Genomic DNA, 27,533 nt, shown 5'->3' with positions numbered 1-27,533 from the left:
GTAAGGCATGTGTACAAGTAGGGAGAGAGGAGTGTGATTGGTTCCCAGTGAAGGTTGGTCTGCTGCAGGGGTGTGTGATGAAGAATGTCTGGAAGGAGAGAGTGTTATCTCGGAGAGCAAAAATGGGTATGTTTGAAGGAATAGTAGTTCCAGCAATTCTATATGGTTGTGGGGCATGGGCTATAGATAGGGTCGTACAGAGATGTGTTGGAAATGAGATGTTTGAGGAAAGTATGTGGTGTGAGGTGGTTTGATCGAGTAAGTAATGAAAGGGTAAGAGATGTGAGGAAATAAAAAGAGTGTGGTTGAGAGAGCCGAGGAGGATGTTGAAGTGGTTTGGACATATGGAGAGAATGAGTGAGGAGAGATTGATAAAGAGGATATATGTGTCATAGGTGGAGAGAACAAGAAGCAGGAGACCAAATTGGAGATGGAGAATTAGAGTGAAAAAGATTTTGAGCAATTGGGGCCTGAACATACTGGAGGGTTGGAGGTGTGCAAGGAATTGAGTGAATTGGAATGTTTTGGTATACCAGGGTCGAAATGCTGTCAATGGACCGAAGCAGGGCATGTGAAACGCCTGGGGTAAACCATGGAAAAGTCTATGGGGCCTGGGTGTGGATATGGAGCTGTGGTTTCCGTGCATAACACATGACAGTTAGAGACTTGAGTGTGAACAAGTAAGGCCTTTTTGTCTGTTTTCCTGACGCTTCCTCACTGAAGCAGGGGGTAGCGATGCTATTTCCTGTGGGGTGTGGTAGCACCAGGAATGGATGAACGCAAACAAGTATGAATGTGTACATGAGTATATATGTATATGTCTGTGTATGTATATGTATTTGTATGTTGATATGTATATGTGCATGTATGGGCATTTGTGTATGTGTATATGAGTGGATGGGCCATTCTTCGTCTGGTCTGTATAATAATGAAATGATGATATATAGCTTTAATGGGATGGTCTTGATTAATGGCCTCAGCTGCCCATGCTGTCCCAGGTAACGTAACTAAAGTCATGTTTCCTTATTTTTAAAGGTTAAGTCTTTCATTGTTGCAGCTGTAAATGAGAGTATTAAGGAAGGTGAGGAAAAAATAAAGAGGGAATGGTTATTAGTAGGATTAACTATGTTTAACTATGTTTAAAACCTAGCCCTTTTTTCAGGTATGACAGGTGCAGTTATGATGTTAGCATTTACAGTGGATGTTGTAGTTTGGTACATGGCAAAATCCCTGTCTTTTAATGAAGATGAGGAGAACCCAGAGGAGGCAACTCCCATGAATCCCAGATACGTAACACCTTCTCCATCTACAACTATGGCAATTGATCAAACCCCTACAACTTCAGCAACCCAAGACATTACCCCTATGCTCTCCCCAGGTGAAGGAGAGTCATCAATCAGTCAGGAAAGTCAAACATGTGTGTGATAATAGAAAATTTAGATCAAGTATATTTGCTTCTCATAATGGGAATGACATTCTTTATACTTAATTAGTCTTATTGATTGAACTCTTTGGGTCAGAAAATACAAAATAGCCATTCCATGCAGACACATTGCTACAATGTCGTGGACAATGTTTTGGGGTCTACTGTCAGATAAGTATGAATAAATTCCAAATGTTTTGGCACTCAGATGTTACTTCATGTATCTGTTTCAATTCTTTGGTAGCAGACTAGTCTTAAATTTCATACCAATTTACTTGAACATTGGCTGCTTCCAAATGCCAGTGTACAGTTAGGTTTCTTCAGCTTTTTCTTTATATATATATATATATATATATATATATATATATATATATATATATATATATATATATATATATATATATATGTATGTATGTATGAAATAAAACTACCCTAGGATCATTATTCATGGAAGAGTCATGGTGTTACCCAGGACTTTTCTAAAGGCTTCTACACCCCAGGGATGTGTTATTTCCAGTAGCAGGGCAATGTAAACTCCTTTAGGGAGAGAAGTTATTTGACAGGACTGTACTCCCAACGATAGAGCTTCACCAAAGGTGACTTTTCACATGTGATGTAACCTTGAACAGGGTGTCTGGTAAAACCTGTGTTTTATTATATATATTGTTATTCTTAATCGCTGTTTCCCACGTCAGCAAGTTAGTGCCAGGAAACAAAAAATGGCCCATCCACTCATATACACATGTATATACATAAATGCCCACACACGCACATATACATAATACATGCACTTATACATAACACTATATACACATATACATACACATACATATACATAATATACACACATATGCAAACATATACACAGACATATACATATATACACATGAACATATTCGTACTTGCTTGCCTTCATCCATTCCTGGCGCCATCCCACCCACAGGAAACAGCATTGCTTTCATCTGCTTCAGCGTGGTAGCACAAGGAAAACCAACAAAAAAGGCCACACTCAGTCTCTAGCAAGGAAACAGATAAAAGAATGGGCCAACCCACCCACATACACATGGATGTACATACACGTCCACTCACACATATATACATACCTAAACATTTCAATGTATACATATATATATACATACACAGACATATACATATATACACATGTACATAATTTATACTTGCTGCCTTTATTCATTCCCGTCGCCACCACACCACACATGAAATGACAACCCCCTCCCCCGCACGTGTGCGAGTTAGCGCTAGGAAAGGACAACAAAGTCCACATTCATTCACACTCAGTCTCTAGCTGTCTTGTATAATGCACCGAAACCACAGCTCCCTTTCCACATCCAGGCCCCACAAAACTTTCCATGGTTTACCCCAGATGCTTCACATGCCCTGGTTCAATCCATTGACAGCACATCGACCCCAGTATACTACATCGTTCCAATTCACTCTATTCCTTGCATGCCTTTCACCCTCCTGCATGTTCTTACATATTCACCATTTCCTACGATAGCAAGGTATCGTTATGAAGAGATGACTGGACCTTTGAGAGAAAAATCTTTACTTCTCTGCCTTCCCTTTTCCTTCTTTTGGTGTTAGTTCTGTTTGTGGATAGGGAAGTGTGCTTCTAGTGCATTACACATGATAGCTAGAGAATGAATGTGAGTGAATGCAACCCTTCTTCATCTGTTCCTGGCACTACCTCATTAATGGTGATGAAGTATGAAAAACATTTGCATAGGTGTTACAGGACTTTGCCTGCTCAAGGTTACACCACAAGTAAAAGAAAAAAGACACCTTTGTGAGACTGTCTGGTTGTACAGTCTCATCAAAGAACTTCTCCTTCCAACGGTGTCTACATTTTCATGCTATTGGAAGTAGAGCATGTCAAATGCAGGAACCTCTACAAAGGTCTTTTGTAATATGAGGACTCTTTCATAGAAATAAATCCTAGGATAGTTATAAACAACTATATATATATATATATATATATATATATATATATATATATATATATATATATATATATGATGTGTTTGTGTGTATGTGTGTGTAAACAGTTAAAAAAAGTGAAGACGCTATAATATTGTGTGGTCAGAATGGTTCAACACAAATTTGCCTTACATTGTATTGGCCTTTTGTATGTGTGACTATAAATATGGTGCAAATTTATCCTATCAGGTGCAGATTATATTGTTAATTAGTTATTATGTGATACTGTCATAATTTATTGGAAATCTAAGGCTTTACTCATGAAACTCACTTGCCCAGAATTTAGAAGTTGGAGGAGTGGATGAATCTAGTTGATTATTACAAGGTTCTTACTGTTACAAATCTATTAGTGTGACCAGTGCTTTCATAAATGATTAAAGATGTCTTGAGAAAATGTGAATTATTCCAGTGCTAATAGCATGCATTGCTTGTTTGTGATAATTTTCATCTTTAATACTTTGGTGCGTTTTAAGCAACTTTATTATTTTTGTAATTTTTTTTAGTCAACAGTTTAGAATTTAAAGTGGTAAGATTATGTTACTAGAAGACAATTCCTGTCTGTTAATGCCTTAGAATATTTTGAGTATCTTAGCATAAATTATTCACTCTGCAGTACGACCTCGCAACAACTGAAAGTGACATGAACTCCTAGGCATAGCTGCAAGTAGTTGTAAATATATAAAATTTGTACAGGCTGTATAAAACCTAAAATATTTGACATTGCTCAAGAACTGAAATAGATTATAAGGAATGCAGTATGAGAATTACTAGTCTTCTAGGGGCATTCCTCTATTCCTATACTATTATACTGTCTTTCCTAACCCCAGTTGATGTGTTGTCTTGATATTGTATTTAAATCTTAACAAATGAATAAGGTAATTTGGGATAGGCATATGAATGTGATCTGCTGACTTTATATGTTCCTGCTTACTGAAATATTTTATTTTTGAAAGGAGTTAACCAATACATACTGTTAAAACAGAAACGTTAAAAACCCTGAAATTGATTTTTCTGTTTTTGCGAGGTAGTACTGTATTCAGCAGTTTCATGCTGCCAGTGTCCTCTTCCCATTTCAGTATGAATATTTAGAAAGGTTGTGTTAACCAAGAAAAGACATAACAGTTGAAGCTGTTTGCTAGAATTTCAAAATGGTGAATATGATAGCAACTTTAAAAGTGAAAAGTCCTTTTGCAATGTATATTTGAAAGGTTTTTTACTGTGTAAGAGTGTGTGTCAACTTGCATGAGTAAATGGAAATGGTTATTGTGAAGAGGAAATCCTTGAGATGATATGTGTGTTCTGTTTGTGCCGAATTATTTACTCTTCACAGAGTTAAGTTCTCTACTCAGACTTTACTTTTAATCCCATTATATCCATGAGTACAACAAATATAAAGTGAGTTTGTCCTGAATTTGGTGTACTAAGTACTTGCTATCATATATAGGTCTATCTTAATCGATCATGTTTCAAAACGATGAGAAAATATCTTTTTTATTCAACTGAAAAGGTTGTATCCTCTGTAAATAATAAACAATTCATTTATTCATTGACAAAATGAGCATTGCTTTTATGATTGCATTACAGCTGTTCAGTTTCCATATATTTTTGTATGCAATTTTCCAGTTAATTTCTCATTTATTACAGTTACTTTAGTCCTGTAATATTTCTTAACTTCCAAGGGTATGCAGGCTTTCAGGACTAAAGTAGAACTTGACAACATATTTAAACCTTCACACTGGAATGCACACATACACAAAGATGCACTCAAGTTAGCATAATTTACCCACATAAGTGTGTAAAACTTCCACCCCATACATTACAAATAGGTTATTGCACACATATATATGATGCAAAGGTTATGAGGGTATTGAAAAGCAAGGAGGCTTACATTAACTTACAAGACAAGAGGAACTAGAGAGCCTGCAAAGTTGGTTTGATATATGGTTAATGACACACGACTCATATGAAAATGTAAAATGATAAGAATGGATCATTGTGAAAGATGACCTCCATATATCAACTAGCAAGATAAGCTGCAGAAATGAGTGTGAGAAAGACTTTGAAGTTGATGTAGTCCTTAATCTGCTGTCAGAGACCTACCTTAGGAGAGTAATAAAGGGGATAAATTGTTTACTAGCAAATAATAGAGTAGCTTTCAGGCATATGGATGAGGAAGTATTCAGCTAGCTGTTCACATCCTACATCATCCCATAACTAGAATATGCTCTTCAGGTTTGGTCACTGCACCAAAAGAAACATCAAGAATTGAAAGAGAAGGTGCAATGGAAGGGCACAAATATGATACTGGAATTGAGAGCTGATATGAGGAGGGTTGATCGAGGAAGTAAAGGTGGGGTAAGAGAGAGATGAGGTAGTAAGAGTATGTCAAGGTGGAGATGACAAGGAATTGCAGAGGACCAACTTGGAAGATGGATGGATGGTGTGAAACATATTTTGCTCAGGCCTGAATATGCAGGTGGGTGAAAGGAATGTTTAGGACAGAGTGGATTGTGTTGATGCGGTAAATAAGGGTTGACATGCTTCCTAACTAGATATTCCTGTGGTGAGCATTATGCGCTAGCCCTGCCTTTTGGCAAAATGGTAGGGACAGTAGATAGAAGTAGTAGGTAGGAATATTTAGGCAGGATTACTAAGTAGAAGTAGTAGGTGGGAGCATTAGATAGAAGTCATTAGGAATATTAGGTAGGAGCCTTTGCAAACACTGCATTAGACTTGCCCTTTGCCAGTGGCCTGTTATGGGTGAGGCACTAAAGTTTAAGATGCGGCACTGGAATTCTTTAGTTATGGAGACTTGCCATGTCCACCCCTTTGAGAGAGTTCCATTTGGAACAGGTGTTAGAGATATAGAAAGACACACACATTCATGAGCATTAATGACACAGTCAGCCCACAGCCTATCCCAGCTGTTCATCTTCCTCTTTGGATTGGTCAGTAAGTGGGTACTTGGCTTAGACTGGAGTGTGTGTGTTAACACATGCTTGAGCAAAAACAAGGTAGACTTATACAAGGTTGGGAGACAGGGCAACACAATCGTTAAACACTCTCCTCCTAACACAAATTATATCGCACATGCACAAGATTGCAAGAAGGGTTGCTTCATCTTGCAAGGAGACCTAAACAGACTCCAAAGTTGGTCTGATACCTGGTTGATGAAATTCAACCAGAGTAAATGTAAATGCAGTGAGAATGATACAGAGTGAAAGAAGGCTACTGTATGATCATTATCTAGCAGGAAACAAGTTCAGGATTCAGTATGTGAGGAGGACTTGGGAATCGGCATCATCCCCAACATGTCGCAAGAGTTCCACTTTGGGAGCATAGTTTACAAGACAAACTGTGTGCTGGCAAATATCTTGAAAGCTTTCAGGTACCAAGCTGTTCATATCCTAAAAGAGGCCAAAATTAGAATGTGCTTCTCAAGTTTAGTCACCACACCCAAAGAAACACATCAGAAAAGGTACAAGAATTAAGAGAGCCAAGTTACAGGCAGGGAAAGGCTAGAAGCTTTAAATTTGCCAACCCTGGAAGAGAATAGAGTTAAGGATGACCTGATTACAACCTTTAAGTTTTTCAAACACATAGATGACATGGACAATGAAAACAGTTCTTCAAGAGATGTAGGAACACAACAACCAGAGGACATAACAAGAAATTAATCAAGAAACTTGACAGAAGATGTAGAGCAGTACTTTTATAGCAAGAGAGTGGTATAGAATGACTGAGGACAGGTAATGCAGACAGCATATATGAATGTATTACCTGTACAAGAGAAGATAATGTTCAGGAGTTAAGGCCCCATGAGTGTAAAACTCCCTACCCATACAGTACGAGCTGAGAATTACACACGCATGCACTCCTTCAAGACCTGCTCATGTTCTGATGGGACTTTACAACTTCAGCAAGTTTATCACACAAGTGAAAGGAGGGAGGATCCAGCACAGGCTGCCTGAAGTAATATAGAACATTAGATGGTGAAAGGTGCCAGTTAACTGCTCTAATACTATAATGATTGGAATGACCCCACAGTATCAGCTGGAATGAAATGCTGGAAACCAAAAACCAACCTCTTGTTACCACAAGAAATTGCAGTCATGCTGGACACACAAACATTTAAATAATGACAGAAGTTACCCAAGAGTGTTCAGTAAAGTGGCATAAAATCTATACTGTATCAGTACCAGGATACCTTATCTAAGATAAACTCAACAGATTAACGCAAAATGTTATAAATCAACCATTTTATGAGTATCAAAATTATAGAGCACAACTTGGTCTCATTATAGATGGGTATAGAATATTTTACATAAAGACTGTCTCCACTGTATGAACACTAAACCTTATAACTGTCTAAAGTACATAACACAACTCAGCCTTCTCACACACACTCACAAATACACGTTCTTATCATTTCTCTTCATTTTGAAATATCTTGCTTGATGCTATTGGGTCTTTCTCCTTACTCATGTCTCATTTATCATCATAGTCCATATCAATGTCAAGATTTCCACTTAATTACTGCTCAAACTGCCCCAACATGACCATAGCTCCTCATACCACCAGGAAAGTTCCTACAAGCAGTTTTGCAGTTTGACCTCCATCTTACGAGTAAACTTTCAGTTCTCTCTGTTTACTGATAACTGTTCTCATATTACTTTCTTCAGTGGAGGTGAGTTTTGGTGTTACCCTTATACTCCTCCAACAGGCTTATAAATTTTTGCTATGTACTGTACACACACAAGCACAGCCTTATGCAATGCACCATGCATTTATGTATTGGTTTGTTGTCTTATGCCAGCCAACTCTTCTGCCTGGTTTCCATTAATATTGCTACCAAACTTACGTTGTGTGAGAATTTTCAGTCTTTACAATCATCCCAGCTGTGTGTGCACCACACATATAATTTTTTTTTTTTTTTTTTTTTTTTTTCAAACTATTCGCCATTTCCCGCGTTAGCGAGGTAGCGTTAAGAACTGAGGACTGGGCCATTGAGGGAATATCCTCACCTGGCCCCCTTCTCTGTTCCCTCTTTTGGAAAATTACACATGTAATACAGTTTAAAAATATTTTGTGTGCCCCACACAAAATACAATCAGAAACTGTGGCCCCCTCACACCACCTGTTTCCCTAATTTACTTAGAATGGTAGTCTTTGCTTTAATATAGTGACCAGCGTGGCACAGACAAAACAGAATGGCAGTATTAGCTTTAATGAAGTGACCAACATGGCACAAACAAAACAGTTCCCCAACATAGACCATCGTATGGAAAGGAAATAAAGAGCAAGTCCTTACCTGTAGTAACCTACAAGATGTTGCCATAATGGCAGGACTAACATGTAGTTCTCCCCACTTGCATGCTAAAGAATGCAAAACGAGGAAGATAATTCCAAAGCTTTGCTGTTTGAAAGAAGTTACCAAAATGGTAGCCAATACCCATCCATAAACTAGAAAGCAGCACTGAGATGCATACCAGACATCCAAGCCTTGAGAGAAGGGACCCATGCAGACAGCTCACAACAACACACAAAGTGGTCAAAATAATACCTGTGGAAAAAAGAGATAGCAGCAACATTGTGGTGCACAGCAAAGGATGAGTGAAGAAAGGTGAGGCTAGGAGAATTATTGAGACCTCATTTGATTCCCTCCTAGTTCATAAAAAGTCAGAGGAAGTGTCATCCCAAATGTATATGTTTGAGCTAATAAAGCTCCTGTGTATGAAGGTATGATATTGCTGCTCAGAAAAAGAAATTGCAACTATAAAACAGCCTCAGCTTCTGGGAAGCAGAATGTGTGATAATGGTTATGTTGTATTTTCTGGATTGAGTGGAGGATATAAGTTAGGCCAAACATGTTTTATGTTATTACAGGCTTGAATCTTGTGTTTTAGAATTGAGCCGAGGGGAACTAACGACCTTTGATTAAATTAAAAGAGAAAAATTGTGTTTTAGCGCATGAATATAACCAGGTTACTGCCACATTGTACGGATCCATATTGAGAGTGGAAATATGTTCAGTGTATGAAGTAGAAGACATCATTTATTGGGAGAAGAAAGGGAGTAGATGATAGGACAGAGCTGTAAGGAACACCAATGATAACATGATAGGAGGGGAAAGTGGCTCCATCAACAACTGCTGCAATTAAACAGCCAGAGAGGACACAGTGCATATAGGAACAAAGAGAAGCAGAAAAACCAAAGGAAGGGAGTTTAGAAATTAAAGACTTATGCCAAACCCTCTCGAATGCTTTGGAGAAATTGAGGTATAGGGGAAAAAAAATTCTGCAACTATTAAATGTAACTAGTTTACTGCTTCCCAATTCTGTGATTCTGTAGAGAAGAGGAAGCCTTTTACAGATTTTTTCTCTGATTTTGTTTTCACCGTTAACATTCCATGATAGTATACTTAAATTTCTTACTTGCTGTCGTCCCCCTAAAAAACTGAAGGTTCCATGAATCGGTCACATTATTTCAAAAAGAAAATTACATAGCATGATAGATTAGCATTCAGAATTTACAGGAAGTTGTATCATTACCTTGGTGTTTACCTGATCCACTGCTAACCAAGGGGAAAAGTAGGGTGTGGATGATGCATCTGAGAGCTCCTTAAGAGATATGGTTGTGGAAATCTTTCTTTCTGTTTAGCTTTCATTTCATGCTGTACTCATGTACACAGGCACAAGTGTGAATATATTTAGAAATATTACATCTTTCACACAAAAAATACTGAGGAAAATTGGCTGGTAAGTCTAATGAGGAAATTAAAGGATTTATTTCTTAATTTTCTTTCACATTCTATTGCATTTTCATATGCATGCACAGATTTGGTGGTGAATAGCATAAATATATCTAGTATTATTACATTTTTCACACAACCATTAATGAGAACAGGTGTGGCTGGCACATAGGGAATGGATATCAAAGATATTTTACTTTGGAAAGACTAGCTCCTTGTCAGTCATCTGCTACTGAAGTCCTCCATCACCCCATGATTACATGAGGAGAAATTTAAGCATAGTTATGTTATTTCTTCCATAAGTGCAAGATCACAGGATAAACTCCTGTGCAGGGCTCTCATCTCCTTACATAATCCTTCTAAAATCCCTACAGGTAAGTCTCTTATTTCTCCAAATATCTCTTGTTATTCCTTTTCACTTTCCTTATCCAACATACTGTGTATTGTAGTTGCTCTGGGTTCACTTCCAACATACTGTGTATTGTAGTTGCTCTGGGTTCACTTCCAACATACTGTGTATTGTAGTTGCTCTGGGTTCACTTCCAACAAACTGTGTATTGTAGTTGCTCTGGGTTCACTGGGTACAGTTTACCAGCAAGCTGATGGCCATGGTCTTATGATGGTGATGTTACAGGTACTGTACTGAAGAGAGCAGAATTTTTCCCCACTCTTTGCTTGTGATAGTGTAGACCTATATAGACTACAAATGATAAAAAAAAAAAGGCAGCTAGATACTTATACAGAGGTGGGAAAAGTTAACACATAAGTTGATGTGAACCATTTCCAAAAATGACACTGATCTAGACAGTAATGTGAGGGTTAGAAATAAGCTGGTCCAACTACTCAAATTCAGTTGTTGCCCCATTTAGATGTACATTGTTTCTGGAATTCCCTCTGTTGGCATATCATCCATCAATTCCATACATTTTTCTCTCCAAATGTACATATGGTACAAGAAGTCAGGAAGATTATTATACTGAGGTAGACACCTGTGGTAGAGATCCCTCTGCCAGTGGCCTGTTACACGTGAGGCACTAAAGGCCAAAAAGTGGCATTGGAGTTCATCAATTATGGAGACTCATTTGCTGTGGCTACCCCTGGAGGGAACAGGCCTTGGAGATAGATAGATATAGAAATGTTAATGCTTCAGTTGACGTGGACAGCCATTTCAGGGTTAAGAAAAAACTGGCCTGACTATTGTACTCAATCTGATCTAATCATTGCCCTGTCTAGATTTATGCTTTTCTGGAATTCCCTTGCAGTCTTTGTTGGCACATCATCCATTACTTCCACATATTTTTCCTCCTTACTAGAAGATGCATGTGCTGCTTTCCTTCTTTACCAGAACATTGCAGCCTCCTTTCCTAAAGTGGCCAACCCCCATCATATCACCTCAGTGTAACTTAGAAACACACGTTCCCCCTGGCATCCACTACTGGTCCTCATTAAAGGTTCTGATAAAATATTCTCTACTTCTCTCTGCTGAACTTTGCATTAATACCCCTAACACTTTCCATGTGGCTTTTAGATTGGTCTTTCCAGGATTCGTTATGCTAGAGCACAACCTGGGATGGGTCAAGTTCAAGGATCTGTCACAGCTTTCAAGTTTCTTAATCAGCTGGATGAAGTTGACAGCAAGTTGTTCTTCAAGAGATGTAGTAACAGGGAAACCAAAGTTCATGGCAAAAGATATATAGGACGTAAAGAAGTACTGGTTTTGTGTAAAGGTGGTGGATGGTTGCTGTAAACTAAGAGGACAATGTCATCAGTTTACAGTATGGCCACGTATTACGACAGTCATAATGCACAATGTTCCTTCTCTGCAGAATACAACCAAGTCCACCTCTGTCAAAAAAAATTCATAATCCACACTGTTCACTTCCAGGGTCTTGAAAAGTACTACCCCCATGCAGTAACAACCCACAACCTCGCATGTAAACAAAGACTCAGTTATTTGATGGTTGCCATCCACTTGATATATTTTTCTTTATTCTTTTAACTTTTTCATGATTATTTAGGTAATTTATGGATGTTATAACATCAAGATATGAAGTGTAAACTTGTGTTGTGTATTTTTATGCATAAATAAAGACAATAACATAAGATGTTTTGGAAGAGTGTTGACAAGTTGACAGCACAGGGCTGCTTACTGTCCCTTTAGATCTATGTGTCTCTGATACCCATTCCCTCTGGAAACTCCCTCTAGAGGATAGACACGGCAAAAGAGTCTCCATAACTGAATAATTCCAGTGCTGCTGCTTACCCTTTAGTGCAGAGGGGCAACTCTATCTGTGTTCCCAGAGGCTCCTGTTGACTACTGCCTATTGTGTCTACCTGATGTTACATCACTTTAATTTTTTTTTTTTTGTGCCCCTTACTGCTCTCTCATCATTAAAATGCATGAATAAAGATATATATAATGATGTAAGATATACTAAGTGGTACTGCTAAGTGTTCCTTAAAATCTGGCTTTTTGATTTTTTTTCATGCCTTTTAGAACTGACATTAATCATAATAAGTGTAAAGAGGAAGAAGTACATTACACTTAAGGAATTATATGCCATCTGGTAGCAATCGCCAGTAAATATTTTTATCCCCCTTGCTATCAGATATCATTTTTAAGAAGTATAATGCCAGATATTTAAGAATTATGGTTTTCTCATAATAAGAAAGTAGTAAAAATGGACCAGTTATAGGGAGCTTACAATCCCTACAAATGCAGCTTAAAATTTATAGTATGGCCAAAGGATATAAAGGCGTCTTGAAAGCACAGAATATTCTCATGAGGCAGTGCCCTATAGATATGGAACTATGTCCCCGATAATGTACAAAAAGGTAACTAAACACATGAGGAGGATCGAAAGGGGTGCAGGACCCAATTGGAAAATGCAACTGAAACAGCTTGCAGAAATGACCAAATTTTTTTGAGAGTACTGATCAGGGGAGTGACTTCTATAACAAAATTATGGACCAATGCAATATAGAAGGTTCTGTGAAATCTCCACTTAAGGGGTCAGAGCATGGATACCCTGGGTAGCCAAAGTAGGAGGAAGATCAAAATGGAGAGATATGATTCATTGAGAACAGTTGTAAAGCAAAAGAGTTCAGGAATCTAATACAAAGTACATAATTGACAGCCAACTAACATATGAAAGACGCAGGAGAGAAAGCAATTAGTACTGCAAGTTGAGGGAATAGCACATACATTTTGATAAAGCATTGTGGACAGAGCAAAAGACAGCTCAAGACTTTTCCATACATTCATCAGGAGTAAACTGTTGGTTGCAGAGTAAGTAATCAGACTAAGGGACTCGTGGTAGGATTCTAGCAGATGCCAAAGAAATATGGAAGCTGAATTAGGGATTAAAGAGTTTTCATTGTGGAGGATCAGTCAGTATTCCCACTTATTAGGCGAGTCTAGATATTGTTCGTTCAGTTGGTCACTACAGGAAAGGGTTGTACCAACTGTGTTTTAGATTGCAAATATTGTGCCTATGTTTAAGAAAAGTAATCGGGAAATTGCACTGAATTGCAGACCAGTCTCGCTAACTACATGGTTGTAAAACATTGAAGAAAATCAGAAAGCAAATGAATGACTTTGTGCATACAAGAAACTACCTAATTGGGATACACCTTAATTTCAGGGAAAGGAGGTCATGCATTATCAATCTTCTCGCTTTCTTCTCAATCTTGGATCAAAGAGAGGGATGAGTTGATTGCCAGTAAACTCTTGACACTTTACCACCTAAGGGGTTAATGAAGAAGCTAGAGCTACAAACAGGAACACAATCTTAGTGGTAGGGAGTAAAGGATGCAGTCATAAGTTGAGTGACTAGAATCCTTATATATGCAGATGATGCAGTGTGATAGACTGGATGAATTCAAAAGTTAGTCAGATGAATTGAATGGTTTCAGTCCAAGCAACCAAGGTAATAGGATTGAATAATTTGAAAGGCCTTCCTAAGATTATTACCCAATGAGAAATAAATTGGCAATATGTGTGTAAGAGACAAAGGGGCCGATATTGTGCATCAGTTGTCACCAGAGCTACAAATTGGGGAGATTTGTGGGACAGTCAAACTGTCTTGCATGTAAGAATCACATGCAAGTTTATGAAAAAAAAAGTTTTAGTAAACTATTCTCTACATATACCTGAAACAGGATTATGCATTTTAAGTCAGATCATTTTGCCTTAAAATGGCTCCAATATCTGATTGAGAGGGGCCAGAGAATGGGTTAAGATGGTTCCAGAATTAAGAGGACATCTACAATGAGAGGCTGGAGGCTACAGAGTTATAAGTCAGGAGGACAGTATTGAAGAAGTTATAAGTCAGGAGGACAGTATTGAAGCAGCTATTCAAGACGCAATACCAGTAGTAGCCACACAATTAGAAGCTGGGTAAAAGGAAAGACAAATTATGTAGAGAAGTACTGGTTTAGTGCAGAAATTGTGGTTGGGTGGAATTGCATCTTAACCAAGTTTATGGTGAATGCTGGCAGTTTGCAAGGCTTCTTGATGGCATAGAAAGTTCAGATAAGTCTCAGGAGATTAAAAAGTTATCTCTGAAGACATAACTTGAAATTAAGGACAGACTTATGAAAAAAAAAGTATTTTAAAGTATGTGCAGTGAATAAATGGAATTAGAATCAATGACGATGATTGTAGAAATAAATAAAAATGTGTGGTAGTAGAAAATGTTCAAAGTGATGTGGCCCTTGAGTGTAAAATTCCCTCCCTGTACATTGTATTCCTCATTTGGACATTGTGTATTCCTGATTTGTCAGAAAGCTTTTGGTCACTACCACATGGAAAAAAGATTACCCAAACAGAAGGGAGTAAAGGACGCAGAATAGAACAGCATTTTCAAAATGGACTTCGGTCATGAGTAGCATGCCATGTAAATAACTTTCCTTAGGGACAAACCGAAACATGTTTGAGAGATGTAAGGAATAATTATGATTGCATCAGCCAGAAAATAACTTGCAGAATTCATAGACTGATAATTGGCAGATGAAGTATTTATCCAAAGGGTAAAATAAGACTCATTGAAAGAAAGTCTCAACGTTATCATGATATAGAGGGAAAGCTGTTGGCATCTGCATGTGAAAAAGATCTAAGGTTCACAGTTTGGCCTGTCACCACAGTTCCACAACATGAGAATTGGTGAGGAGGAAAACTCTTTGATGGCAAATATTAGAACTATTTGTGTAAATATTAATTTATATGAGTCATAGTGTTGCTTGGGACCTTCCTGAAGGCTCCTGCAACCTGAGGCTACACTACTTCCAACAGCAGAGAAATGTAGACTTCTTTGGATGAGTTCTTTGACAAGACTGTACTCCTAATGATACATTCATGCCAAAATTATCTTTTCACTCACAGTGTGGTCTTGAGCAGGCAGAAGCCAGTAACACTCATTTAAGCATATGGATAAGGAGGCATTTGTTTACGTAAACTGCTCTTGGCATAGAACAGAATTGGATTATGCTTATCAAGTTTGATCACCACAACCAAAGAAACAAAGATTTAACCAAGTGTCCCAATGGTAGCATTTAAGGTGGTACCTGAATTATGAAAGCTTGGCTACAGTGGGAGACTGAGGGCTTTCAATTTTGTGCATCACCGAGGTGAATTGATTGCAGATTCCAAGTTTCTAAATCAGGTGAATGACATCAACAACTGGCAGTGTTTCATGAGATGCCTTGACAAGTAACCAGTGGTTACTAATCCCTGACAGAAGGAATGTTAATAAGTACTGTTTTAGTGCAAGGGTGGTGGATGGTTGTAACAGACCAAGTATTAAAACTGGATCCTGGCCGTGTACAGGTATTTGTAAAGCTACTTGATAGTAAAAAGAGATAGGGCCCCACATGTGTAGAAGTATCTCTCATACTGTTGAAAAAGCCAGTTATACACACAATAAGACCTTATATGAGCATGCACAAAAATATACACATTAATGTAAGAAATAACTTCGGGGTATTGTGGAACGTTAAGGAATAAGTGGTTTCATGAGAAAATAAAATGAACAAGTAAGAAAATAATGAGGGAGCAAATTCAAGCACAAGAAAACTTGGGATGGAACAAAGAAAGTAAGAAATAGTGGAAAATGAAAGAAAACATAGGATGTCAAGAAATATGACAAAACAAATAATCATAATTGATAATGGGAAAAAATGGGAGAAGAAGAGATTGCATTAAAGTATCAAGTCTGGAGAACCTATGGAAAACATGGTTACAGTAAAGAATATTGGAGGACATAAAGGAATAACCAAGTATGAAAATAAAATTAAGATAATGCTATACCACAAGGAAACAAAGTATATGATGGAAAATTTAAGGAATAAAAATGAAACCTAATGAAAGGTAGAAACATTGGAGAATGTGGAGGCCATGGAAATAAAATATTGAAAGCATAGTCGACTACAAAGTCTATAAATCCAAATTTCAAAAAGCTATAAAGCTCAAGAATCTGTACAGTTTGAAATTTAAGGCATACTACTATTGTTAACATGCAGAAAATAAGATAAAATACTACATAAGGTTTTTCAGGATGCAGAATTGCTGAACCATAAGATGTTGAGAATACAACAATTATTGAAATTTATGAAACCCTGAAGTGCAGTGCTGACAGGAAAACAAAGGCATGGTCAACTTGAGCATAGATAACTGCAGACAGTTGAACAAAGTGATGTGCATTTTTTTTTCACTGATTTAGAGTAATTGTTAGGAATCTGCACATTGCTTAGTCTTAGATGCAAGAATTTTGACTGTACAGTGGATCAAACATGTTAGTACACAGGATAATGTGACAAGGCAAGAAGGAACCCTGGGAAAACTAGGAAATACATGCACAAAAAAATCTGAGGAAATAGGAGAGGGGCTAATGGGAAAATGAAACTTGAAAATATGGCAAAAGAAAAACTAGACATTTTATGAATTTTGTTCCCATTTACATGGGATGGATCAAATGCTCAAAAGCAAGCACATATTTTGGGAATTAATTTTGCAGAAATGGGGATCCCATCATCAGTTCCACAGATTGGCAGAAAAGCAGCTAAGAAACATGAGAGGAACTATGAGGAGCACTAAGTAGCATGATGAAACGTGATGACCTTGATGGCTTTTGGGAAGATGGGGAGACTGCAAACAAATGACTGGATATACTGAAAGAAAAGGTGAGTTGTGTCTTTAATCCTTTTAGAAAGCTAGCTAGCTTTTTTTTTTTTTTTTTTTTTTTTTTTTTTTGGTAAGTAGAAAGCAAGTAGCTCTAAATGAGGATTTTTCTACTTTAGTATATTTCTTAAGTGAATATTTTCATTTCAGTATAAATTAGATACCATGGCAAGACGTCTTATAAATTCTTAGTTATGTTGCAAATACGCATTTATATATTTATAATAGCTCCAGAAATTTAAAAAAGAGAGTTCTGGTGTTCCCAAGACTTTTAAGAAAAGATTCTGCCCAGGACCTCCTTTCCAAAGACTCCTGCAGCCCAAGGTTGAACTACCTGCAGTAGCTGAGAAATTATTGACCTCTTTGGAGTGAGAAGCCTTACCAAAGATTTTACACGGCATAAGTATGTGCTAGTGGATTTCTGGTAACACCTATTATGAAAAACATTTTCATATATATTCGCCATTTCCCACATTAGCTAGGTAGCATTAAGAACAGAGAACTGAGCCTAGAGGGAATATCCTCACTTGGCCCCCTTCTCTGCTCCTTCTTTTGGAAAATCAAAAACGAGTGGAGGATTTCCAGCCTCGTGATCCCTCCCCTTTTAGTAGCATTCTGTGACATGCAGGGAATACATGGGAAGTATTCTTTCTTGCCTATCCCCAAGGATATTCCACCTATTATATATATATGAATATACATAATTGCTGTTTCCCGTGTCAGTGAGGTAGCGCCAGGAAACAGATGAAGAATGGCCCATCCACTCATATACATGTATATATACCATAAACACCCACATAGACATATATACACATGTGCATATTCATACTTGCTTGCTTTCATCCATTTCTGTCGCTAACTCGCACCACAGGAAAATAGCATCGCTACCCCCTCCTTTAGTGAGGTAGCACCAGGAAAACAGACAAAAAACATCACATTCATTCACACTCGGTCCCTAGCTGTCATGTTTAATGCACCGAAACAGCTCCCTATTCACATCCAGGCCCCACAGACCTTTACATGGTTTACCCTAGATGCTTCACATGTCCTGGTTTAGTCCACTGACAGCACGGTGACCCCGATATACCACATCGTTCCAATTCACTCTATTCCTTGCACGCCTCTCACCTTCCTGTATGTTCAGGCCTCGATTGCTCAAAATCTTTTTCACTCCATCCTTCCACCTCCAATTTGGTCTGCTTCTCCTTGTTCCCTCCACCTCTGACACATATACCCTCTTTGTCAACCTCTCCTCACTCAGTCTCTTCTCATATCCAAACCATTTCAACACACCGTCTTCTGCTCTCTCAACCACACATCACTCTTACCCTTTCATTACTTAACCGATCAAACCACCTCACACCACACATTGTCCTCAAACATTTTATTTCCAACACATCCACCCTCCTCCATGCAACCCTATCTATAGTCTGTGGGGCCTGGATGGGGATAGGAGGCTCTTTTCTTAAGAAATTCAAATGTATATATACATATATATATTGTGTTACTGGTTTTACCTGACTGCCTGTACAAGGTTACATCGAGTGTGAAAAGTCACCTCTGTATTATTGGGCATTCAGTCTCATCAAAAAATTTCTCTCTCCAAAGGAGTCTAGATTTTTCTGCTACTGGAAGTAGTGCAGCCATGGGCTGTAGGAGCCTTTAGAAAGGTCCTGGGTAACACCAGGACTCTTTCATAGAAAGTAGTCTGGGGTAATTATGAATAACATATAGGTTTTACAGGACACAACCTACATGAGGTTACATAATGACTAAATAACGTTTGGCAAGGTTCTATCACTGGGAGTACAGTCTTGTTAAAGAACTTCTCACTTCAAAGGAATCTACATTTCCTTGCAACTAGAAGTAGCACAGTTTTGGGCACCAAGAGTCTCTTGGGTAATACCAGGACTCTCATAGACACTGGAGCTGAAGTTTACCCCAGACGCTTCACATGCCCTGATTCAATCCACTGACAGCACGTCAACCCCGGTATACCACATCAATCCAATTCACTCTATTCCTTGCCCTCCTTTCACCCTCCTGCATGTTCAGGCCTCGATCACACAAAATCTTTTTCACTCCATCTTTCCACCTCCAATTTGGTCTCCCACTTCTCCTCGTTTCCTCCACCTCCGACACATATATCCTCTTGGTCAATCTTTCCTCACTCATTCTCTCCATGTGCCCAAACCATTTCAAAACACCCTCTTCTGCTCTCTCAACCACGCGCTTTTTATTTCCACACATCTCTCTTACCTTTACGTTACTTACTCGATCAAACCACCTCACTTCCTCTTGTGCCTACCCTTTATATAAACTTCCCTAAAACCTAGTTCTTATTTTTTTGCCTTTTTATATTAATTATCACCTCATTTCATGATCATCTTAGAAGTTACAAATTTTGCTTCATTGGTCACTTCCTTTACAGTTCTGTATTTCCTTCACATCTTTTATGATCATGCACCAGCATTCTCAAGTTAATGTCCTTTCATTAAAACTCAACCCCAGCTACTTGCACTTTGCTACTCATTCTACAATTAAAACCAAGGTTTTAAGTGTATCTATTCTTTCCATTCTCTCAGCAGATTTTATCACACAGACTCCTGATTTTTTCTTGCTCTACTGAAGAGCTCCAGCAATTTGCTTACCTTTGGTCTCATAATTTGTTTTTGTTAAATATACTTCCTCAGTTTTAAGATGTTTTTGCCTTTGTAACCTCCTAACAAATTGTCATAAACTGATTTCCTCCTGCATTTCTATTTAATATTAATATACACCATCCAGAAATGCACACCCACTTCATAAAGGATTAATTTCCTGTTGTAACTGCACCTGATATCCTCAACTTCAACCTTCCAGTATAAACCTAATGTTCAGGTACTGTTTATCTAAACTGCAAGCCAAATCATGGCACATGCTCCTCCTTTCTTAAATTGTTTAACTGCATACTGTACTTACTCTTGCACAGTACAACATGAATACATTCCATAGTCGTACCCTCTTCCTTTTTATATGAGCCTTTCCTTATCAGTTAATGTACGTATAAACTTTCTCGGATAACAGTTTTATGGTTATGCATTATTTACATCATTAAGTCATTCTGTACAGGAAATAAGCCTTGTTTATTTCTCATTTTATCAACTTTATCATATTGTAGTGCCATTTCCACTCCACCGTACATCTTAGCTCCTATGATTAGCAGTCTAATACTTATATGATTATTACATTAGTTAGTAATTTTCTTATGAAGTAACAGTATCATCTCATTTATGCAGTCATTTCCAAACTAAAATACCTAATGCATGAATGCCAAAAGACGTTAGAAATTGTGGGATATCCAAAAAGATTCAATAAAGATGTTTCCTACTTAACCTGTATCGTGATGCCAAACAAACTTAAAACTCTGCACTACATTAACTTGTGAGTGTGTGCCAAAACATGTAAGGGAACGTAAGGACTGTTGTAATCACAACTTCATGGCTTACCCCCCCTTCTGTTCCAGTATAATGAATAAGCTTGAGAACTGCAGACTTTAGGTCCTATACCCACTTTTTGTAACACAGGACTATTCCTTCAATAGACAGTTTGTGTTGTGAAGAGCCTTTAACTGGATACTTCAGCTCTTTATCAGTAGACTTCTTATTTGAAACTTGCAAGTTGCTACAATAAATAATTTTTTTGTATTTCATACAAGGACAATGCAAAACAGTTGATCTTTCTCCTATGCTTCTGGAATAATATAGAAAATTAAATCACAGTACCATCCACTGTTTTGGGTTACTATTATGAATAATTATGAGGTACAGAAACATATTTGATATAATGAGTCCTGTTGAAAATACTACAACAGTATATCTACATATGCATGTGTAAAATTTACATCATTTTTACAGTAGCATTAAAAAGTCTGATTATCCGACTCCCTAGGGAGTAAGTATTCTAACCATCCATCAGTATTCCTTCAAATTTAATAACTAATGATTACCTATGAAAAGCATGCTCTCTGACTTTTGGACCTCTAAATACAACTTGTACAATATTTTGCAAGGAGTCCACAAGAGGTGCTGCTCTTCAAACAGCTACTGTTAGTTGCATTGATGGCTTCACTAGCTGTTTCATGGTGGCTACTCTCTCGCTTATTAGACACAGTCAGAAAGGAAACAACACATATGCTCACATCATCATCTGAAAATGGTGTAAGTGATTTAAAAGTTTTCTGGGAAGCATGTAACTGAAAATTTGCCTCATAAAATGCAGTGAAAAGGTAAGCCCAAGACTAGACTACACTGTGAGTATGGCAAAGGTAAGACAACTTTAGGGTAAGTACAACTTCACCTAGACCTCTTTTGCAAGACCTTACAAGGAACATAAGCGTCTCTTTTGGTGAGTATATACTCATTAAAGTATTCAATTGTTAATTAATTTGGATATTTTTGTTTTATTTCTATGTAGCTTTCATGTAGTGTTATCAAAAATGCTCAGGTTTCCAAATTTTCCAGTTATCTGACTTGCCATAGGTCCCAACATGGTCGTATATTCATATTTTCACCCTGGTTTTGTTTTCTGTATTAGCCTTACTGTAATTATCATTGTCAACAGTATTTAGATTGTCTGTGAACACCATCACATTATTACAGTTCACCCACTGTATAGGACTTTGGTTCTTGTCACTAATGATAAACCAAATGAAAACTGATTAAAATATAAACTTACAATGAATGGCTGAACATGACAGTTTGACTTCTGTATAAAATCTTAATTTCTGTCTTATACTAAAGCCAGTTCATTTATAACATCATTAGAAAAGGTGCGAATATTGGGATAAAATTTGTGGATTCAGTTACATGTATATGCCTTTTGTAAGTAAATTTTAGATTATTTAAAATTCAGTCCCTTGAAATAATATTCTCCTTTATAAGACTTCATGCAACTCTTAAGGCATTTGTGAGGATTATGAATACTGTACCTTCTAAAACCAGGAGGCACTTTCTTTAAGCAGTATCCACAAGCTCCAAATATACTGCCATTAACATTGAAATTGTAATGATTGGTGTAATGCACCTGCAATACTGTCTGAGACTCAGCTTATAAGTGAAATTTATGTTTATATCAGTAGGCTTTTGCTTTTCATTATGTATATCTATTAGTTTTGCTTCACAATATCTAACCTGATGAAATATCATACATCATGGTTGTTTTTCAAGTGAAGTGGAAAACAGTTTCTCTTTTGAAGTAAAACTGAAGATGGAAAGATGTACTGAAAAAGAGTAATAAGTGATTGTGGCATGAACATTCTTGAAGGTGAAAGGCATGCGCAGAATAGAGTGAATTGGAACAAAGCAATCAACATGCTGTCAGCAGACTGAACCATGACATGTAAAACGTCTGAGGTAAACCACAGAAAGGTCTGTGGGGCCAGGATATGGCAGGGAGTTGTGGTTTCAGTTCATTACATGTGACAGCACATGTATTTACATAAGCGGATGTGGCCTTTCTTCTTCTGTTTCCTGGTACTACCTCACTGACACAGGAGGTGATTGGGTGTTGGGAAGAAGATTTTATATGTTATAATTGTGTTTATTTTCATTCATGCATTTTGTGCTGTTTTCTGTGAGGCAGATTCATGTCAGGAATGGATGATAGTGGGCAAGTATGAAAATGTAGATGTTTATATATGTGTATGTATATGCATGTGTGCATATATTTTTTTTTTTTCTTTTGCTTTGTCGCTGTCTCCCACGTTTGCGAGGTAGCGCAAGGAAACAGACGAAAGAAATGGCCCAACCCACCCCCATACACATGTATATACATACGTCCACACACGCAAATATACATACCTACACAGCTTTCCATGGTTTACCCCAGATGCTTCACATGCCCTGATTCAATCCACTGACAGCAAGTCAACCCCGGTATACCACATCGATCCAATTCACTCTGTTCCTTGCCCTCCTGCATGTTCAGGCCCCGATCACACAAAATCTTTTTCACTCCATCTTTCCACCTCCAATTTGGTCTCCCACTTCTCCTCGTTCCCTCCACCTCCGACACATATATCTTCTCGGTCAATCTTTCCTCACTCATTCTCTCCATGTGCCCAAACCATTTCAAAACACCCTCTTCTGCTCTCTCAACCACGCTCTTTTTATTTCCACACATCTCTCTTACCCTTACGTTACTTACTCGATCAAACCACCTCACATCACACATTGTCCTCAAACATCTCATTTCCAGCACATCCATCCTCCTGCGCACAACTCTATCCATAGCCCACGCCTCGCAACCGTACAACATTGTTGGAACTACTATTCCTTCAAACATACCCATTTTTGCTTTCCGAGATAATGTTCTCGACTTCCACACATTCTTCAAGGCTCTCAGGATTTTCGCCCCCTCCCCCACCCTATGATCCACTTCTGCTTCCATGGTTCCATCTGCTGCCAGATCCACTCCCAGATATCTAAAACACTTTACTTCCTCCAGTTTTTCTCCATTCAAACTTACCTCCCAATTGACTTGACCCTCAACCCTACTGTACCTAATTACCTTGCTCTTATTCACATTTACTCTTAACTTTCTTCTTTCACACACTTTACCTAACTCAGTCACCAGCTTCTGCAGTTTCTCACATGAATCAGCCACCAGTGCTGTATCATCAGCGAACAACAACTGACTCACATCCCAAGCTCTCTCATCCCCAACAGACTTCATACTTGCCCCTCTTTCCAAAACTCTTGCATTCACCTCCCTAACAACCCCATCCATAAACAAATTAAACAACCATGGAGACATCACACACCCCTGCCGCAAACCTACATTCACTGAGAACCAATCACTTTCCTCTCTTCCTACACGTACACATGCCTTACATCCTCGATAAAAACTTTTCACTGCTTCTAACAACTTGCCTCCCACACCATATATTCTTAATACCTTCCACTGAGCATCTCTATCAACTCTATGATATGCCTTCTCCAGATCCATAAATGCTACATACAAATTTTTTTGCTTTTCTAAGTATTTCTCACTTACATTCTTCAAAGCAAACACCTGATCCACACATCCTCTACCACTTCTGAAACCACACTGCTCTTCCCCAATCTGATGCTCTGTACATGCCTTCACCCTCTCAATCAATACCCTCCCATATAATTTACCAGGAATACTCAACAAACTTATACCTATATATATATATATATATATATATATATATATTATCCCTGGGGATAGGGGAGAAAGAATACTTCCCACATATTCCCTTCATGTCATAGAAGGCATTTAAAAGGGGAGGGAGTGGGGGGCTGAAAATCCTCCCCTCTCTTTTTTTTTTTTTGTTTTTTTTTATTTTCCACACACACAAATATACATACTTATACATCTCAATGTATACATATATATACACACACAGACATATACATATATACACATGTACACAATTCATACTGTCTGCCCCCACTCATTCCCATCGCCACCCTGCCACACATATATACATATATATGTGTGTGTATAGATATATATATTATCCTTGATCGCCATTTCCTGCCTCAGCGAGATAGTGCCAGGAAACAGACAAAGAATGGCCCATACACACACATATACATACACATATACATGTACATTTTCATGCTTACCTTCATCCATTCCTGTTGCATCCCCATCACACAGGTTATATATATATAACCGTGTTCCACATCTCCATTACCTCTAAAATGTGTATATAGTTTCATTATGACATTTACTGTATGGTTTTTGGTAGTATTCATTGTTTAGGGAGACCCTCTTTCAGAATGATAGTATTTCAATTCATATTACCCTTTCTAGGAATGAAATATATTGTGAAAGAAAAGCATTATCTGACTTAGCATTACAGTTTGAAAAACTTGTCTTCAGCCACACTTCTTATAGTGTACACATAACAGCTTCATCTTGGAAACCAGTGCAGTGAAAAGATTATACAGTACTGAGTTTGTAGCAATATTAATGAATAGTGGTTTGCTTTAAACTGGGGAGTGTTTCCACTCAACTATGTGAAAATGCAGTACTAGAACAATTTGTGAAGAAGTGCTTGTTTATAAAGCAGTTAGTGTTTGGGAAACAAAGTTTTTTTTAAATTCTTAAGTTTCCTGTTATTACAGTTAAGACCCACTATAAAGGAATTACTCTAAAATATTATTTTTTAGTGATGCGCAAGAGGTTTAAGGACTGTTAATGACAATGACCCTATCATGCCTTTTATATCAAAACTGCAATTTTATCTGCTGATCACTGATTAATGTAGCTTTTGAACTATCATGCTTTTTTTGTAGGTTATATCTATATGCTCTGCAAATGAAATATATCATAAACAAGGAAATATAAGAGTAGAAAGAAGGATAAACACCACACAAGCAACTGGTATGTCATGGGTAGCTACTTTAATGATAGAATTTTAAGGCAGCCATCAGAGAGGATCTGGATTGGCTTTTGAGGTGTTCCCTAGTATGAATGGACAGTGTGAACAGGTGATGAATCACCTTAAATACAACTGCTCTTTTCTAACTACTTTGTATATTGGCATTCTAATTATGTTGTATATAAATGTACTGAAACATTACTTGACTGACATTTTTTAGTTCACTATGAAAAGGGACCAATATTTTTGTATGTAAATAAAGCCATAACTTGCCCCGTTCTTTCTTCTCACCTTTAACATACAGGTAGAAGATCTCCAATCCAAAATCCTTGGGTTGGAGCAATGTTCAGATTTCGGGTTTCTGCAGATAACAGATACTGGTCTTTCTGGTAAGGTTTTTCATTTTTTAAATGTTATTTGTAGCAATGTAATATATGTTAATATATACTATATAAAACAATTAAAAACATGGATTTATTGTACTTACCCAAAATTCTTCTTTGTCTCTAATTCTAGCAAGCATACTGAAGACTAGATAGTTAGGCAGTTACATAGCCAATAAAAATCTGGAATTGGATACTTGCTGGATGCTTTTATTGTTATTAAGGTAATAACCACAGAAGTAACAGAAAATGAGTAAGAAAAGTAAGAGGGCAAGAAGAGAAATAACAAAAGCAAAAAACACAAGGGAAGAAATTTCACAATGAAAATGACGAAAAGTGGAAAGCCTGAAAGCTATGAAGAGTTGGAGGTGGGAGTATAAGATTACAGAAAATGAGAAGAAAAGGATTGATTGATTCTGTGTAATTTGTAAAGAGCTAGAAACAAATGGTTATTCAGTGCTTTTTAGCTTTAAAAAGGTACCTAGAAACTTGAAAAAAATTATAAGGTTATATATTTTGAACTTGTCTAAATGATATATAACAATAAACATTAGTATCAGTCTAATATCTCACCAATATTTTGTCCCAGGTAATATGACAAAATAATTTGCGCTTTTTTGCTAAGTTACGCTGGTGCTACTAGACACTGTGTAGTGACTTCACTTGTGATGGACAGGATAATATCTAAAAGTGTTTTATCATTCCCATAATACAGAGCATGCCATCTCTTCCCAGAGTGCCTGGTTCCAATGGTCTGCATTCCCTTTTCCTCTGCAGATACAAAACTAACCAGAACTGCCACCCAGTGTTTACAGATTTCTACCCAGGCCTCTTCAGTTAATCACCCTACATTTGATTTTCTTGAGTCTTTTTATTCAAACAATGTGGTGACATTCTGAAGCAGAGGGCACCAGGGCAGGAAGCTGGATGCTCTCTAACTTGTGTAAACCCCCTCTCTATTGTCATAGGTACTTGTTCAAGAGACCTTTGAAGGTATGCATACTGTTATCTATTATGGCTGCACACGGAAGATCTCTGCAAAAAAGATATTTCCTAACATCCAACCAAGAATGATATTTGAATAATTTATATGTGTGTACTCGTCATAATGTTTCTCAGTGAAGAATATTTCTGGACCAGCTTTTACGTGACCCCTTAGAACTTTAAACACTTCCCTGAAGTTGACCTTTTGAAACTCTGATCATTCTCCATGGGTCTGAGCTCAAGTACCATCTATTAGTAACAGGGTGTGACCTCCTTGCTTGAATACAATAGTCTAAGTGAGGTCTCATCAAGGACTTGTACAATTGTAGCATAACATCTTTGTATACAAAGGCCCTTTTGATCATACCCAAGATTTTGTTAGCTCTCTCAGTGGCAGCTGCACATTCCTTCACCTTTAAGAT

The 27,533-nt window shown here is 37.6% G+C and overlaps 1 protein-coding gene across 15 annotated transcripts in view; it reads left to right on the top strand.

Annotated features, from left to right (window-relative positions):
• Oatp74D (Organic anion transporting polypeptide 74D) overlaps window positions 1-26,018 on the top strand; it is a 494,863-nt gene extending 468,845 nt beyond the window's left edge. For 14 of the 15 annotated variants that reach the window (XM_071679231.1, XM_071679230.1, XM_071679225.1 and 11 more), the window contains one exon: window positions 1,163-26,018. In XM_071679231.1, coding sequence (XP_071535332.1) covers window positions 1,163-1,425 — 263 coding nt within the window. In that variant the 3' untranslated portion in view covers window positions 1,426-26,018. The remainder of the gene's footprint in view (window positions 1-1,162) is intronic. The other variant, XR_011714762.1, reaches the window with a different exon arrangement.
• Window positions 26,019-27,533: the final 1,515 nt, after the last annotated feature.

The sequence above is a fragment of the Panulirus ornatus genome, chromosome 29, assembly GCF_036320965.1.
Source record: "Panulirus ornatus isolate Po-2019 chromosome 29, ASM3632096v1, whole genome shotgun sequence".
NCBI lineage: Eukaryota > Metazoa > Arthropoda > Malacostraca > Decapoda > Palinuridae > Panulirus > Panulirus ornatus.
The sequence above is the reverse complement of the archived record's forward strand: the minus strand, read 5'-3'. Positions and strand labels throughout refer to the sequence as shown.